This window comes from Aplysia californica, unplaced genomic scaffold (assembly GCF_000002075.1).
Source record: "Aplysia californica isolate F4 #8 unplaced genomic scaffold, AplCal3.0 scaffold00013, whole genome shotgun sequence".
Lineage (NCBI taxonomy): Eukaryota > Metazoa > Mollusca > Gastropoda > Aplysiida > Aplysiidae > Aplysia > Aplysia californica.
In genome coordinates, this window is record NW_004797283.1 from 3007022 (window position 1) to 3023079 (window position 16058).

General features: G+C 41.8%; 1 protein-coding gene across 4 annotated transcripts in view; it reads left to right on the top strand.

Annotated features, from left to right (window-relative positions):
* The window catches only part of LOC101858987 (ubiquitin domain-containing protein UBFD1), a 17383-nt gene extending 8712 nt beyond the window's left edge, over positions 1-8671 (top strand). For all 4 annotated transcript variants that reach the window (XM_005090194.3, XM_013084844.2, XM_013084841.2 and 1 more), the window contains 4 exons: positions 446-624; positions 1695-1869; positions 4216-4298; positions 7728-8671. In XM_005090194.3, the coding sequence (XP_005090251.1) occupies positions 446-624; positions 1695-1869; positions 4216-4298; positions 7728-7838 (548 nt within the window). In that variant the 3' untranslated portion in view covers positions 7839-8671. The remainder of the gene's footprint in view (positions 1-445; positions 625-1694; positions 1870-4215; positions 4299-7727) is intronic.
* The last annotated feature ends 7387 nt before the right edge of the window (positions 8672-16058 follow it).

Here is a 16058-nt window from a genome sequence, read left to right on the forward strand (position 1 = left end):
TCCTTTTATTCCCGTCTCTTACAATAGTATCTGGTTTGCAATTTCTTATTAATGTGATTTTGATTCCCTTATGATGAAGACAGTTCTGTTTGTATGTTGGATGTATATCACTCTGTCCACCTTGACCCTGACAGGCCGAGTGTCAGCGGCCAACTCCCTAAATAGTCTCTATGTTTCAGTGTGGGCCTTATTATACTTGACTACGGTACCTGCTACTTCCTTTCCAGTACAGTATTCTGATTTTGCTCCTGTGTGTTTTTCTTGTTTACCAGGTTTAACTAAAGATGATAAGTAAGTACGTTTATTCAGTGTTTAAGGCCATTGGCCCACATCACATCATATAAAACCTTCATTTGAAAAATAAAGTTTCCATATAATGGAAAAGTACAGATTGTGCACATATCTCTAATCATGGGTCAAACATTGTATAATTTCCTTTTGCCAGGTTTAGCGAAGGATGATGTGACGTTACGCGACTTGAAGGTGGTGAAAGGAGCCAAGATCATGGTCGTAGGCTCCACCTTGAATGATGTCCTCTCTGTCAGCGCCCCGGCCTCCAAAGAACTGCAAGCAGAAGAAAAAGCGTCTGCAAAAGCAGCGAAAGAACCTCTCTCAGAACAAAAGGTATGTCACTTGCTCGTGAAAGGGAACCCGTGGATACTGTGGTAGCCGTCACTGGTATGTTTTGTGGGATTGTCTTTACTCAAGGATGTACTGGAGAGAGAGAGAGAGAGAGAAAGATAAAGAGAGTGAGGAAGAGAGACAGAGGGAGAGAGAGAGAAAGAGGATTACTATAGGAGCTGTGCACTGCATATGTTCTTTGTATTATTTCACAGCGCATTGAGCACTTCTTTGTGGAACCATATAAATACCATTTATTATTTTTTATTATTATTATTTATTATTATGTTCATATTATTCGTATTGTGATGTTGTTTATTGTATGATGACAAATGTAACCTCATTGCTATCGTACGTATGTATTTTAACTTCTTCCGCCTGCGGCGCTGCTCACAGCGGCTGACTGTCTCCTGTGTCTTGATGCAGAGCTGCTCACAGCCTATCTTATCTATTGCTCCCTTTCTTCACATCACTTTCCTCTCATCTTTTTTCCTGACTGCTTACATTTCTTCCCTTTTTTCTGGTGTCATTGAATAGTATTTTTGATTCTGAGCATTTCCATCTGCCACACACAGGGTTTTTATCAAATTTAGATATTTCTTTATTCATTTTTTGTGAGACCACCCCTGAGGTCACGAAGTTACAAATTATTTGCGTTCAGAGTCAAAATGATCTGCAAGCCGAATCAGTTTAGTAATCAAAATGAGTTTGTTCTTTTCCTCATTCTTAAAATCCCCCCTCTTGAAATAACATTCCTATTTTGAAGGGGGGGGGGGGGGAAGCACTTAACTCATACTTTTACTTATCAAACATTATACATTTAGGTTTTCACTCTACTGCCGTGGGTAAGTGGCGGTGCTCTGGTGTAGTTTGCTCCTTCTTTCCTCTAAAAAATCTATCGTCTCTATCTCCCCTCCTTCTTTTTTGTGTTTGAAATCACTTGTAACACATCTAATCTTCGGCACTTATATGACCGTATTGTGTTGCAAGTGCAGTAAAACTCTTACTAAAACTTTTAAAAACTCTAATGCCACCTCGCTGATGTTTTTGTTGTTGTCCTCCCTTCTTTCTAGCAACACAAGAAAGTTCTGGACAAGTACGGCAAGCCCGACGACGTGCCTGTGGGTATCAAGAAGTGCACGGAGCCCCTGCCACAGGTCCCTCTCTCCGGCATGTACAACAAGGCTGGGGGGAAAGTTCGGCTCACCTTCAAGATGGAGTCCGATCAGCTCTGGATAGGCACCAAAGGTGATGTTGTGTTAGTTGGGTTCTTTAGATCATTGTTTGATTCATAACAAGACGTGAGACACACATCGGGGTTACGGTAAAGAACATGGAAGCAGCCATCTTGGTAACCCAGAATGTAACTGTTTATTTTTTTAGAATCGATTACAACATCCATATATCAAGATCAGTATCGATTATTATTATTATCGAATATGACAGGTGAGCGACTGGGGCTCTTGGCTTGCTTTGTTTTCAAATTAGAAATTAGAGAAAAAAAAGCCAAAAAATCCCAAAAAAACTTGCAGCCTGCCAGACAAATTAATTTCTAAGGAGAAGAATTGGGTAGGAATGAAGGAAAAGAGAAGAAAAAAATAAGGAAGGAATGACAGGTGAGCGACTGGGGCTCTTGGCTTGCTTTGTTTTCAAATTAGAAATTAGAGAAAAAAAAGCCAAAAAATCCCAAAAAAACTTGCAGCCTGCCAGACAAATTAATTTCTAAGGAGAAGAATTGGGTAGGAATGAAGGAAAAGAGAAGAAAAAAATAAGGAAGGAAGGTAGAGGCATTGCACCAAATAAAGGTGCTGTTTCTAGAGATTGACTGTTGTGTGTGGGAGTCGATGAACTCTTGAGTGTATGCGGTCTTTAAAAAAAGATTCTTTTTGATGGCACTAAGATGTAGACCTGCATGTTTGCGACAATCGTCTGAAATCCGACAATCGCGACCCGACCCGCGATCCGGCCGGTGCTATCGCTAGGCCCGCCTGTATCAGTCAATGTGTGTAGTGCGAGGCTTGGCCGACTGCCAGCGACCCCTTTTTCTCCCGTCGGCTTCGTCGGCACTTTCGTTTTCATGCCGACCGCCGACGCGCGCACCGCCGACTGCCGACGTCGGCGTTTCCGACATAATTGTCGGAACATAAGTAGAAATGCGAATACGAAAAAGGACGACAACTTAAATTATCTACTTTCAGTTTCGTGCTCGAGCGGCCATTTTGAATTTCGTTTGTTGACTAATTCAATTGTTCAGATCGTGTGGATTCATTCAAGTCCGACTCTCTTGTTCTAATAGAATCTAGATCTAGATCTAGATTTATATAGATCATTATAGACCTCAATGGAGGATTCATATTCCAATTCTATTGTGTCAAACCCTATCATAGGTTGTGCTGTAATATTAATATTGGTTAAAATAAGCATTTCATCAGGTGCGTGAATTATTTATTTATTGAGATCTAGAATCTAGACTCAGCTGAGTCCGTCTGTTCGGAATCGGATGCGGATTTCTAGTTCAAAGCCTATTCCTAATTCACTTGTTCTACAAGATCTAGATCTAGATTTATTTAGATATCTAGATCTAGATCTAGATCTATATGAAGGATTCATATTCCAATTCTATTGTGTTATTCATAACTTATTGTATCAAACCCCCTATAGCAATGTAGATGAAGCCATATATAGATCTAGATCTAGATTATATGCTCCTTGTTTGTTTTGGAGTGTGGTTTTTTAATTTAATTTTTTTTTCATTTAGGACTTGCAGGTTTTTTGGGGGTAGGGTTAGGGTTAGGTCTCTTCTTTATTGTGTTTGTTGGGGTGGTCGCTCGTTACTCGGATGTCCTTCCGTATGACACCCACAAAGGCTTTTTCTTTGGGGGCGGGGGAGGGGGTTGCGCAAAATTTTCAGACAATCTTGTTGAGGCTCACATGCAGGTCTATAAGATGACTGCATTCACTTTTATGATCTCTTTTACTGTCCTATAATATATTCCATGACGTAGTGGAATCAGACACTCGTCAATATTTGGGCTTATGGAGTTCTTGATATTGTCTTAAAGCTTGTTCACTTGTCTTGCTTTTGATGAAAAAAAATACCCATATATCTTGAATCAAAGTCGAGATATTTACAATTGAATGAGGTGGGGGTTACCTGGTTTCAGGGGTAAAATTAGCGAGAAAATCGCGGCTAAAGTCTGGTGATTTACAGAGCTTGAAAGTCCTTGTGAAACTTTACAAATTTTTTTTGTGTCTTTATAATCAGCGTTTTGCAAAAGAATCGTCATGGAAATGAGTTTTTAAGTGGGCTTAAAAACTAAAAGGGGTTGAGCCTAAAAACGATTTCTTTAATATCATTATTTTGACGAGCATCTGATTTCACGATACCTCACATTTACACCTTTGATCTCTCCACTAGTTAAGGGATTGAAAAATTTTCTTAAATTCTCATGTAATGTGTAGCTTTAGCTGTGAAATGAAGTGTAAAAAATACTCCTTATATTCTATACCGAGTCGATTAATTTTTTTTTGGTGCTTGTACAGCCTCTCAAAGTCTTTCCGGTGTTTGACTGTTGTGTTATTTCTCTTCTGTAGAACGAACGGACAAAATTCCGATGCAGTCTATCAAAGCTGTTGTGTCGGAAGCCATCAAGGGCCATGAAGACTATCATATAATGGTGAGTAGACGCTTCAGTAGCTTCACATAGATGGTTCCTGTCTGTTTATGTTGGGTTTTAGGAAAGACCAAGGCACATAGACAAACCCAACCCCAAAGACCCTTCGAGTCTCTTATGTACAGGGTTCCCGCGGCCTCCTTGAATTCAAGGAGTCCTTGAAAACTGCGTGAATTTGCATTCAAGGAAAAATGTCCTTGAAAACCCCTTGAATTTTGCCAGATGGGACTGGAACACAGGGTGACTGCCAGGCCCCGGGAATCCCGGGGGCCCCTGAGTTAATTTTTACCGGTCCCGATTGTGATATAATATTCATTTGGCTTTTCCTGGCTCGAGAGTACGTTACCCGCGCACAGGCGGTTATGGTGGCAACTAGTGGAAGTGTATGTGCAATACCGAAGCTCAATCGGGAAAATCAAGATCTGCTTTCGCTTTCGTTACCGCCCAGAAATTTGCCGGTAGGGCCTATAGTAGTCTGATAACGCCACATTTGTAACATGCAGGTTCTGCATTACAAACGCGGTGTCGTCATGAAAATAAATCATTTGTCCTGTGCTGTCACTTGTGAAAAAAAATAAAAATAATACAAGCTTCTTGTTGGGCTCGCCATCGTGACCGGTCATTGAACCTGTGCGTTTTCGTCACATCGTGAGTAGCGGCGATGGTTGAGGTCACCAAAGTACATGCAAAGTCTGAGCGCTGCGAATTATAGGACTCTGGAATGTGGGTATTATTGAGTAGGGGGTTGGCGGGATGGGGTTGAAGGCAACACCGGATGACAAAAACTGAACTTGGAAGCAGATTTTACTTTCCAGAATTTTGATTGCTATTAAATCTTAGGGTTCCGCGGCCTCCTTGAATTCAAGGAGTCCTTGAAAACTGCTTGAATTTGCATTCAAGGAAAAAATCTCCTTGAAAACTCCTTGAATTTTGCCAGATCGGACAGGAACACGTGTACAGGGTGACTGCCAGGCCCCGGGGAATCCCGGTCCCTGGAATTACCCAGGAATTTGAAAAAAATCGCCGAGACCTGGAATGCAACGGGAATTTGAAGAAATCTGTAAATTGCCTCGTGAAAGACCCGGGAAAATACATAAACTTTCTCGAATATTGAAAACCAAATCCGATAACATCCTTGAGTTCATTTTTGCTGGTCGCGATTGTGATATATTCATTCGGCCTTTCCCGGCCTGAGAGTACGATAAACGCGCATGGGCGGTTTTGGCGGCAACAAGTGGAAGTGTATATTGTATGCGATACTGAAGCTCGATCGGTAAAATCAAAATCTACTTTCGCTTTCGTTATCACCAAGAAATTTGCCGGTAGGGCCTATAGTACTCTGATAGCGCCACATTTGTAACATGTAGGTTCTGCATTACATACGCTGTGTCGCCATGAAAATAAATCGTTTGTCTTGTGCTGTCACTTGTGAAAAAAAAAAAGAAAGAAAAAGAAAGTTATACATGTACAAGCTTCTTGTCGGGCTCGCCATCGTGACCGGTCATTGAACCAGTGCGTTTTCGTCACATCGTGAGTATCGGCGATGGTTGAGGTCACCAAAGTACATGCTAAGTCTGAGCGCTGCGAAGTATAGGACTCGGGGGGGGGGGGGGGGGATTATTGATTTTTTTTTTTTTAGACGCACGCGGGGAGGGGTAGGGGTGGTGTTGAAGGCAACACCGGATGACAAAAACTAAACTTGGAAGCAGATTTTACGTTACAGAATTTTGATTACTACTATCTAGATCTAGATCTAGAGCTCTCAGCAAAGCGCGCGTTGGTGAAAGTCTTGTATAGAATCGGGATCTGTCATACTCAAACCTTGTAAGCCGTGTGTTTGTAACTATAGGGTTCCTGTTTCATTGGGTAGGTTGTAGTAAATTATATGTATTGTATATTCTATATTTTAGCTTTCTGTTCAAGATTCGCAGATTTTCAGTGTCACTGCATCTTGCCCTCCCACAGTTCTTACACCTCTCACGCTGAATAGGTCTACTTGAGCCATTCATGTTATTACTCTAATTTTAGTCAAATCTAGAGTCATTAATAATTTTTGTCTTTCACGTTTATTATATATACCTTGACACCCAAAACGGTTCTTCACAGTGGATATTCTGGTTCTAGTTCTAGGCCTTTTCTGAGGCTCAAAGCAAGATTCATTTTTATATAGTTTATATAGGGGAATATGATGAGGGGAAAATATAAATAAGTCAGAACACACTGAAATACCTAAGTCACAGTATCCCAGTGCCACACTGACATCATGTTTTTGACTGGATATAATGTACCTACATGCTTGCCGGCGCACGTGTGTGTGTATATATTATATATTCAATATAAATGGAGCATGCACTGTCATTGTTATGTAACATGCCCATGCCCCTGGAGAATGGATGAGCCCCCCCCCCCCCCCCCCCCCTCTCTGGAAAATTGAGAAGCCGGGTTGACAGTCACCCTGGGAACAGTTTTTGTAGGGAAATCGAAACTATGATATGGTTCATTTCGGACAAGTGTAGGCCTTCGAAAATAGGCTTTCGTCATGAATTTCTTGACCAAATCTCCTTGAATTTTAAAAATTCCTCCTTGAAACTCCTTGAAATCTCCTTGAATTTGGTGGGAAGTTCATGTCAGGAACCCTGTAACAAGTTTCAGATTTATGATTGGGTCATTCCATGAAAAATGAAATTGCAGTGACACACGTAACATGGAGATGATGATGTGCTAAAAAAAATTCCAAGCAGTAATACAGTCTTTCTTTCTTCTTCTCGGTTTTTTCTTTTAGAGGCAACTTATTGGGTGGGTGGCGGGTGCTCTGGTGTGGTTTGCTTCTTCTTTCCCATCAAACATCTATCGTCCTCATCTCCCCTTCTTCTTTTTTATGTTTGTTACTCTCTTGTAACACCTCTAATCTTCTGGCGCTGATATGACCTTATGCAGTTGCGAGTGCCGTAAAACCTCTACTAAAACTAAACAAGAGGCAACTTATCCGTAACAAAATGAAAACAACCCCCAAAAAAACAAAAAAGGAACAACAAACAAACAAACAACAACCCAAAAGCAACAAAAAAATCCAACGACCCCAGCCTTTTCTCCGTGTAGAATTTATTCTTAGCAGCTCATCATGCCAGTGGTAGTCCTACTTATGTCCCTGCAGTTTCATTTTTTGTGGAGTGGCCCAATTTCTAATGTGGGTGGTTGGCGGGTGCTCTGGTGTGGTTTGCTTCTTCTTTCCTCTCAGACATCTTTCATCTTTATCTCCCTTCCTTCTTCTTCGTGTTTGTTACTCTCTTGTAATATCTCTAATCTTCGGCACTTATATGACCTTATTATGTTGCGAGTGCCGTAAAACACTTACTAAAACTAAAACTAAACCAATTTGTAATGTCCACTGAGGCTGTGGGAATTTCATGTTTCAAATTTCCGCATTGGCAGGGTATCCAGCTGGGTCCGACGGAAGCCTCCAGGTATTGGGTGTACTGGGTCCCTGCGCAGTACGTCGAGGCGGTCAAGGAAGCCATCCTCGGCAAATGGCAGTTCTTTTGATGGCATCGGCAACGGTTGTGCGAATGGATGTGTGGATGGACAGAAGGAGGAGCAAGCTACAGACACTTGGACCTGTTTGTGTGTGTGTGTGTGTGTACAGTGCTGGATTCAACACACTCACACGTGTACATGTGCAGATTTCTCTTTCTGTTGTGGGTTGTGTGTGCCCGTGGACAGACTGTGAAGGCGTGGATTACTGTTTGTGCGGTGTGGCTTGAACTGAGTGCCAATTGCTCAGAAATTCTCTTGTGTTGGGATTTTGAACAATGTAGGAATTAGTCAGGATTGATTATTGCTCTTGTGGAGAAAATATAACCTACTTTTATGCAGGACAGTCGTCATTTCTATGTTTTTAAAAAAAAGGTTTTGCACTTAGTTCTCAGATGCTGATTAGATTTTTGATTTCCTCATGAGAAGCCTTGGCTTTGTAGAGGTTTTTATCGCAGACCTGCCAAATACTCCAATAAAATCTGAACCCTCTGATTTTTTTTGGGCATAAAAATTTTATTTATTATTTAATTGAATTTCGTTTTCATCAGTCGTACACAAGTTATAGTAAATAAAAATAATACACAAGTTTATTTGCAATATCTGCGCGCCTTGTTGTAAATGACGTTTTTTTTCCCCCCCGTACTTGAAGTTTTAATGAGGATCCTAAGGAAAACTATTTTTGGCCATGGAGGGGTTGGCAGGTCTGTTATGCCATAATGTCAGGGTTGGAGAATTGCACCAGGCTTGGAATCGTCGTGCTGTGGTGTGAGAGCAGTAGAATCGCCAGTGTTTTTTGCACGACTCTGCAGCTACATAATAAATTTAATGACAATGTGTTTTGACATTTCGTCACGTGTGTCCATCCTTTGCGCGTTTGTCGTCACATTCCCATCTCCTCATGCTGAAGAAACCAAACACATTATATTCACCATTGAAAGTCTTTGCCCCTTCTGAGGTAAGCCGGAATCTAGGTCTAGGACATGTAATGGCATTTGATCTCATTCTGTGCAATTTTGAATTTTGCCCATTTGTCACCTTGAAAGTGGTATGAATATCTGGAGAAAAAAAATTTAATGTTTTTTTTTTTTTCTCTTTTTTGTTGTTGTTTGTTTGCGTGGCTCTTTCCTAAAATGTAAGACACCCAGTGACATTTTCATACTTGACTCTCTATGTGTCAAAATGATTGTCTATTTATATTGATGCCTTTGGAAGACGTGTTTTACTTTATATTATGTGAGTAATTTAAAGAGCCTGACAGGCTGTCCCACTGTATGTCCCTCCATAAGATGTGTCGTAAAGTTAGAATGAAGAGACTGGCCGTGGGAGTCATTGGGAATTGTATGAGCCTTCATTTGGAAGTTAAAGGCAGGAGACCACCATAACTAACCCTTCAATCTCATCTCTGCACCTGTATGAAGCCATATATATTTCAGTTTTCCACTCTTGTCCTGTAATGTGGTGAGTGTGAATATATGTACCTAATTTTAGTAGCGTGGAATTGGAGTTGGGTTTTGCAGTGGTTTGTTTATCAAACATAGGGCGGGTCAGCACACACATGGTGACGGTAAGAAGAGGAAGGCTAGGCGTGTATTTGGATAGTTTGACTCTTTCTTTCATGATAGACTGGTGTTTTATTCCCCGTTTCTGTGCACACTATTTTTAGATTCTGAGGGTATATTTACAAAAAAAACCCACTCACAATTTGACAAATATTGACCAAAGTAGATGGTTGACCCTCAAACTGTTGCAAGTTGAACAAACAACATGAACATAAAACATGTGTAAATGTAGAATGTACGTAGAACGCATTATGAGAAGTAAAAAGAGGAAAAAGTGATTACTTAGAAAGCCATATTGAGCTGCAATGTATAGATAAGGGTTCCAGTTCACCGCTATAAAAGTTGCGATCCGGAGGGAAAGAGTTTTAACCCTATCCTTATGTCGTGTTTTACTATCGTATCCATACGAACTCTCTGCCACCACTTTCGAAAGAGGAAATTTACTCGTTAATCCGATCCTTACGCTTTGCATAGCAGTCTGTCAAAATTATTTTTTTTAGAAATACTGAAAGTTTCAAAGAGATCTTCGTACTAGAAGTATTCTAAAATGGGAAGAATACAGCCTCGGGTGTACAAAATGACCCCAGGGCGTACGGATAGGGCTAGTGGATGGAGGGAACGCTGGACATTGTTCTGACCTCTGAGCTCAGAGCTATTTGTCTCACCAGGTCCTCCCCAATACCCTGTAGGAGTATAGACCATTGACTTGCTCTCAGAACTGTATTGTCAAACACTGTGGCAGCAATGGCCGTCCAAATTTTGTCCCATAATAATAATAATAACAATAATAATAATAATAATAATAATGATAATACAGTCGACTCCACTTGTGATGAACTGGCTTGAGTCTGAGTTGTGGGTGGTTGGCGGGTGCTCTGGTGTGGTTTGCTTCCTTCTTTCCTGTCAGACATCTATCGTCCTTATCTCTCCTCCTCCTTTTTTGTGTATGTTACTCTCTTGTAACACCTCTATTTTTCGGCACTTGTATGACCTTATTATGTTGCAAGTGCAGTAAAACTCTTACTAAAACGAGTCTGAGTTGATTTTCGGTTAAGTTGATCTTTTTCTCAGGTCCCACCACCTCTTCTTGTCCACAGTTCCCAATAGTCAAGCTGAGTTTCTGATGAGTTGATTTTTTTTTTCGCTCTCCTGACATCAGCTCATCCAGAGTATTAGTACCGTATAGCTGACCTTAATAACAATAATAGTTTGTCCATCATGAACTGATGTTGACCGTTGACACCCAAGGAGGAGGAAAAATTATAGACCTTGCTTTTTGACATCAGCTCATACAGAGTATTAGTACCGTATAGCTGACCTTAATAACAATAATAGCTCGTCCATCATGAACTGATGTTGACCGTTGACACCCCACCCAAGGAGGAGGAAAAGTTATAGACCTTGCTAGCTACCGCAGGAGTAAATAATGTAACGGAAAAAAACCCCAACGTGCAGCTTGTCATAGTCACAAAACAAACATCACAACTCGCTGCAGATAGCAGTGCCTTTACCTTTCCTGTTCCTAAAGTGTTGTGCTTATCATTATCTGTGTATGGTTTTTGTCCCTCAATATTCGCAACTAATGTAAGTTTGTGTTATAGATTTGTATGCAAAGTTCACCTGGAACATCATACAAAGAAAAGCCAAAAGTAAGAGCTGAGAGGAGTGGAATAAGCTGGTTGCAAAAATCTGCAGTGGTACCCCAGCAGTTAGCCAGGTTACGGTATAGGTGAAGGTGAAGGAATTGGGGTTATCCTCTTTCAGAGTAACTGTTTCATGTCAGTTACGTTCTAATTTCTTGTACCTGAGGTTATCAATATATACAGATTTTGAGGACAATTTAGGTAAGCCTTGATAGTCGAAGCAGACCTTGTGCTGTTGAAGCTAGAGAGGTGAGCAGAGTAAGTCTGATTCCCTGTAAAGACTGCTCTGTTGACACCCACCCCTTGGCGCTCATATGACCTTATGCAGTTGCGAGCGCCGTAAAATCCTCTACTATAAAAACTGACCTGCCCCAAAAGTAGATATTGCCCTACCTGAAGGAGAAGTTTGGTTACATTGGTGTGTATTTGTTTGGTTATAGAGAAAACGCTCCTACTCCTTGTCTTTTAAAGAAACTGAACAAGAGTCCAAAAAGTTTTTCTTCGATTTTCTCAAAACAGCATTTTAAGGGATAGCCCCCTTGTGTTTAATAAAAAAAGCGACCAAATAGCTCCGCAGCTTCGTGACTGATACTCCGAAATGATCCTGTACTACCTGTAGGTTCAATAACAAAGAAATTTGGCTGTCACGCCTACATTTAAAATGACAACTTATTGTCGGAAGTTGTAAAGTAAACCCAGATGAATGTACTTTGTCTTTGATAGTGTTCTAGCTCTACTTGTGAGACCCCCTGGCCGTCAACTGTCACTGGGATAGTGTCCGTCTGTTGGTGCCCCACCCCTTTCTTCCACAACTGGCCGCGGTCTGTTCCAGTCTCTACTTTGATGAGTTTCTTTTTGTAAAGTTATAGACCACAGTCAGCTTTCATTATATTCGTGTGGCATGTGACAAAATGAGTCACTTTTATTTTAATGATTTTTAGACTATACTATAACTTTTGGGTATCAAATGAAAGATGTTTTCCAGACTTGAAAATGAAAGTTGGTATGATCAGGGGAGTTACGTGAAAGTTGAGGTCAAAGCTTATACATTTGTAATAATTGACCAGCATTGCTAAAAAGCGGCGTTGGTAATTGTCGGTAATTTTGACTCGTACACTCGCACACCCGTCTGTGTACGATCTTGGGGCACCGGACAGTGATTGGCTGTTGTTTCTTGGGATACCGGACTTTGGCTGTTGTTTCTTGGGGCACTGGACATTGACTGGTTGTTGTTTCTTGGGGCACTGGACATTGGCTGTTGTTTCTTGGGGCACCGGACATTGGCTGTTGTTTCTTGGGGCACTGGACATTGGCTGTTGTTTCTTGGGGCACCGGACAGTGACTGTCTGTTGTTTCTTGGGGCACTGGACATTGGCTGTTGTTTCTTGGGGCACCGGACAGTGACTGTTGTTTCTTGGGGCACTGGACATTGGCTGTTGTTTCTTGGGGCACCGGACAGTGACTGTCTGTTGTTTCTTGGGGCACTGGACATTGGCTGTTGTTTCTTGGGGCATTGGACAGTGATTGGCCGTTGTTTCTTACTTCTTGGGGCACTGGACAGTGATTGGCTGTTGTTTCTTGGGGCACCGGACATTGGCTAGCTGTTGTTTCTTACTTCTTGGGATACTGGACATTGACTGGCTGTTGTTTCTTGGGGCAGTGGACAGTGATTGGCTGTTTCTTACTTCTTAGGGCACTGGACAGTGATTGGCTGTTGTTTCTTGGGGCACTGGACAGTGATTGGCTGTTGTTTCTTGGGTCACTGGACATTGACTGGAGGTTGTGCACCTACTCACGCACAAGTAAGCTAATGATTGCAGATGTACTTGCACACGTACATTGACACACACGTGTGTATAATATGATTATGTGTGCTTTCACCTTCACTAGTATGCATGCAGTTGGATTACCGGGTACGTTCGCACGTGTTTGTCCTCACATATAGTGGCATCGATGGCCTAGTGGTTAGGCTCTCGGACTCGCAACTGTATGGTCGTGGGTTCGAATCCCGTCGTTAGTGCTCTCCTCCCCCCCCCCTCTCTCTCTCTCTCTCTCTCTCTCTCTCTCTCTCTCTCTCTCTCTCTCTCCTCTCCTCTCCTCTCCTTCTCCTCCTCCTCCTCCTCCTCCTCCTCCTCCTCCTCCTCCTCCTCCTCTCCTTCCATCTCACCCCACTCTCTCTCTTTCCTGTATAGTTACAACAGTACAGTAATACAGTATACAGAATAGCCAGTCGTTAAGGTATTTTTGTTGTTGTTGTTTGACTCCTAACTGCAGAATGCCGCTGTTGTCTGTGCGCCAGTTGTCACGTGACTATTTCGTTGTACATAATGTTGCCTGGGGTGGAGAGGTCAGGGTTCAAAGGTGTTGTGGAAAAGCTAACTGGGTGGTTGTGCAATCACATGCAGCGATGTGTACCGCGCACAAACCTTGTGGAAGTATGTATTGTATTGTATTTGTATTAACAGAGGTTGTGGGTAAACAGCTCTTTTGTGTGTGTTTGTGTGTGTGTGTGTGTGTGTGTGTGTGTGTGTGTGTGCATGCCGCGCGCGTGGGTTATTTCAGGGGTACTACTAGTTGTTTAGACGCCACTTTGACAGATAGATAAAGAAGATGCATCATGTTTCTTTTTAATTCTTTTTTTTTTTATAATGGGCCTCAGCCTGAGAAAGCGGGCAATTGTCAGAAGTGGAGCGGGTGGTGATTCATTCCGCATCTGACTTCTCCGTTGTTCGTTGTTCATGGGTTTGTTGAAGAACATTGGTGTCATTTTTTCCCCAGTCAACAGCGCTCTCGACTAGATAGAGAAAGGTAGAGAGCGAGCGGTTCTGTTTTTTACTTGGTACCTTCTTGGGGCAGGGTTTTTTGTGTGTGTGTGTGTGTTTTTTTAAGCTATTTATTTTTCTTTTAGTCTTACCCGAGTCTGACGGAAGCACTCTTTTTGAATGGAGAAAAAACAGCCATGCTTTGCGATAGGCTGACACAGACGGCTTGATGTGTATAGAAAAAACAAGGCAGGGACTCACTCTGTCTATGTACATTGTAGTAGTACATGTTACTGGGTGGACGGCGGCAGTAGCTAGCAAGGTCTATGGAGTATAACTATATAAAGTATAACTTCACAGCGGCAGTAGCTAGCAAGGTTTATCTATGACTTCTCAGCGGCAGTAGCTAGCAAGGTTTATCTATGACTTCTCAGCGGCAGTAGCTAGCAAGGTCTATAACTTCACACAGCGGCAGTAGCTAGCAAGGTCTATAATAACTTCACACAGCGGCAGTAGCTAGCAAGGTCTATAATAACTTCACACAGCGGCAGTAGCTAGCAAGGTCTATAATAACTTCACACAGCGGTTGTAGCTAGCAAGGCCTATCTATAACTATAACTTCACACAGTGGCAGTAGCTAGCAAGGTTTTTAACTTGACAGCGGCTATACTGTAGCAAGGTCTATAGAGTATAATAACTTGACAGCGGCTATACTGTAGCAAGGTCTATAGAGTATAATAGCTTGACAGCGGCTGTACTGTAGCAAGGTCTATAATAACGTATAATAACTTTTGACAGCGGCTGTACTGTAGCTCGCAAGGTCTATAGAGTACAATAACTTGACAGCGGCTGTACTGTAGCAAGGTCTATAGAGTACAATAACTTGACAGCGGCTGTACTGTAGCTCGCAAGGTCTATAGAGTACAATAACTTGAAAGCGGCTGTACTGTAGCTCGCAAGGTCTATAGAGTATAATAACTTCTCTTCCTCCTTGCTTTGTGTGTTGACCCTCAAGGACGGTATGTGCCATTTTTGGCACAGCACATTAGAATTAGACTGTGTCCCCGTCGTTTTATGCAGGAAAAATCTGAAATTATGCGAACTGAGCTCAAAAATGTGAAATTATGCGATTCTGTTAATTTTTATCAAAGAATGGTGAAGGAAAATAATCAGAAATTGTTATGCAAAAAATGATCAAATTTTGCTAAATTTTATGCGAGGTGCATAAAACCACGGGGACAGATTAGATTTAAAAGTCAGTAATGATTGAATGGAGTCGGGCGCTGTGTCCCATCAGTCAGTCCAGCTCAGGGTTTTCCCCAACGACATGCGAGGGGTCTCGAAGCACCCCAGCTCCTAAAAATCGAAGTGACCTAAACGTGTCGATGAGGGGCGTAAAACGTGTTGTACAATCATGACTATGTTGCTGATGATATGTGTGTGGGTACAAATGTGAGGCAGCGTGGTGGAATCAGGCTCTCGTCAATTTTTGGGCATGTAGAGTTATTGGTATCATCTTAAAGCTTGTTCAGTTGTCTTTATTTGGATGAAAAAAAACAAAAACAATTTATCTTGAGTACAAGACGAGATATTTGCGAATGAAGGAGGTGGGGGTCACCTGTTTTCAGAGGTAAAATTGGTGAAAAAATGATTGCCAAAGATTAGTTATTTCCTTAGCTTTAGAGTCCGTGGTAACTGAAAATTTACTTTTTTGTGCCTTTAATCAACGCTTTTCAGAAAAATCCACACAGAAATGAGTTCTTTAATGGGCATGAAAGCCATAAAACAAAAATTTGATGAAAATTCACAAACCTGCGGAAAAATGCAAGTTGCTTCACTTTGATTATTTTGACGAGAGCCTGATTCCACCACACTGCCTCACAAATGACAATGCATCTTGTGTGTGCAGAACCTTTGCGTGTGACTTTGTATTTTATGTGGCTAAACTCTTCTCTCTTGTTTCATCTCGTCTCGAGAGGTGGGTGGTTGGCAGGTGCTTTGGTATGATTTGCTCCTTCTTTCCAATCGAATAACTGTACTATCGTCTTTATTTCCCCTCCTTCTTTTTTATGTTTGTTACTCTCTTGTAGCACCTCTAATCTTCGGCACTTATATGACCTAATTGTGTTGCAAGTGCCGTAAAACCCGTACTAAAACTAAAACTAAAACTAAAACATCTGGTCTCGCTGCCTCTGAACTCTGACGTCCCTCCTCCTCCCCCTCTCCTCCTCTCCCTCACCCCTCTCCCCCTCTCCCTCTCCCCCT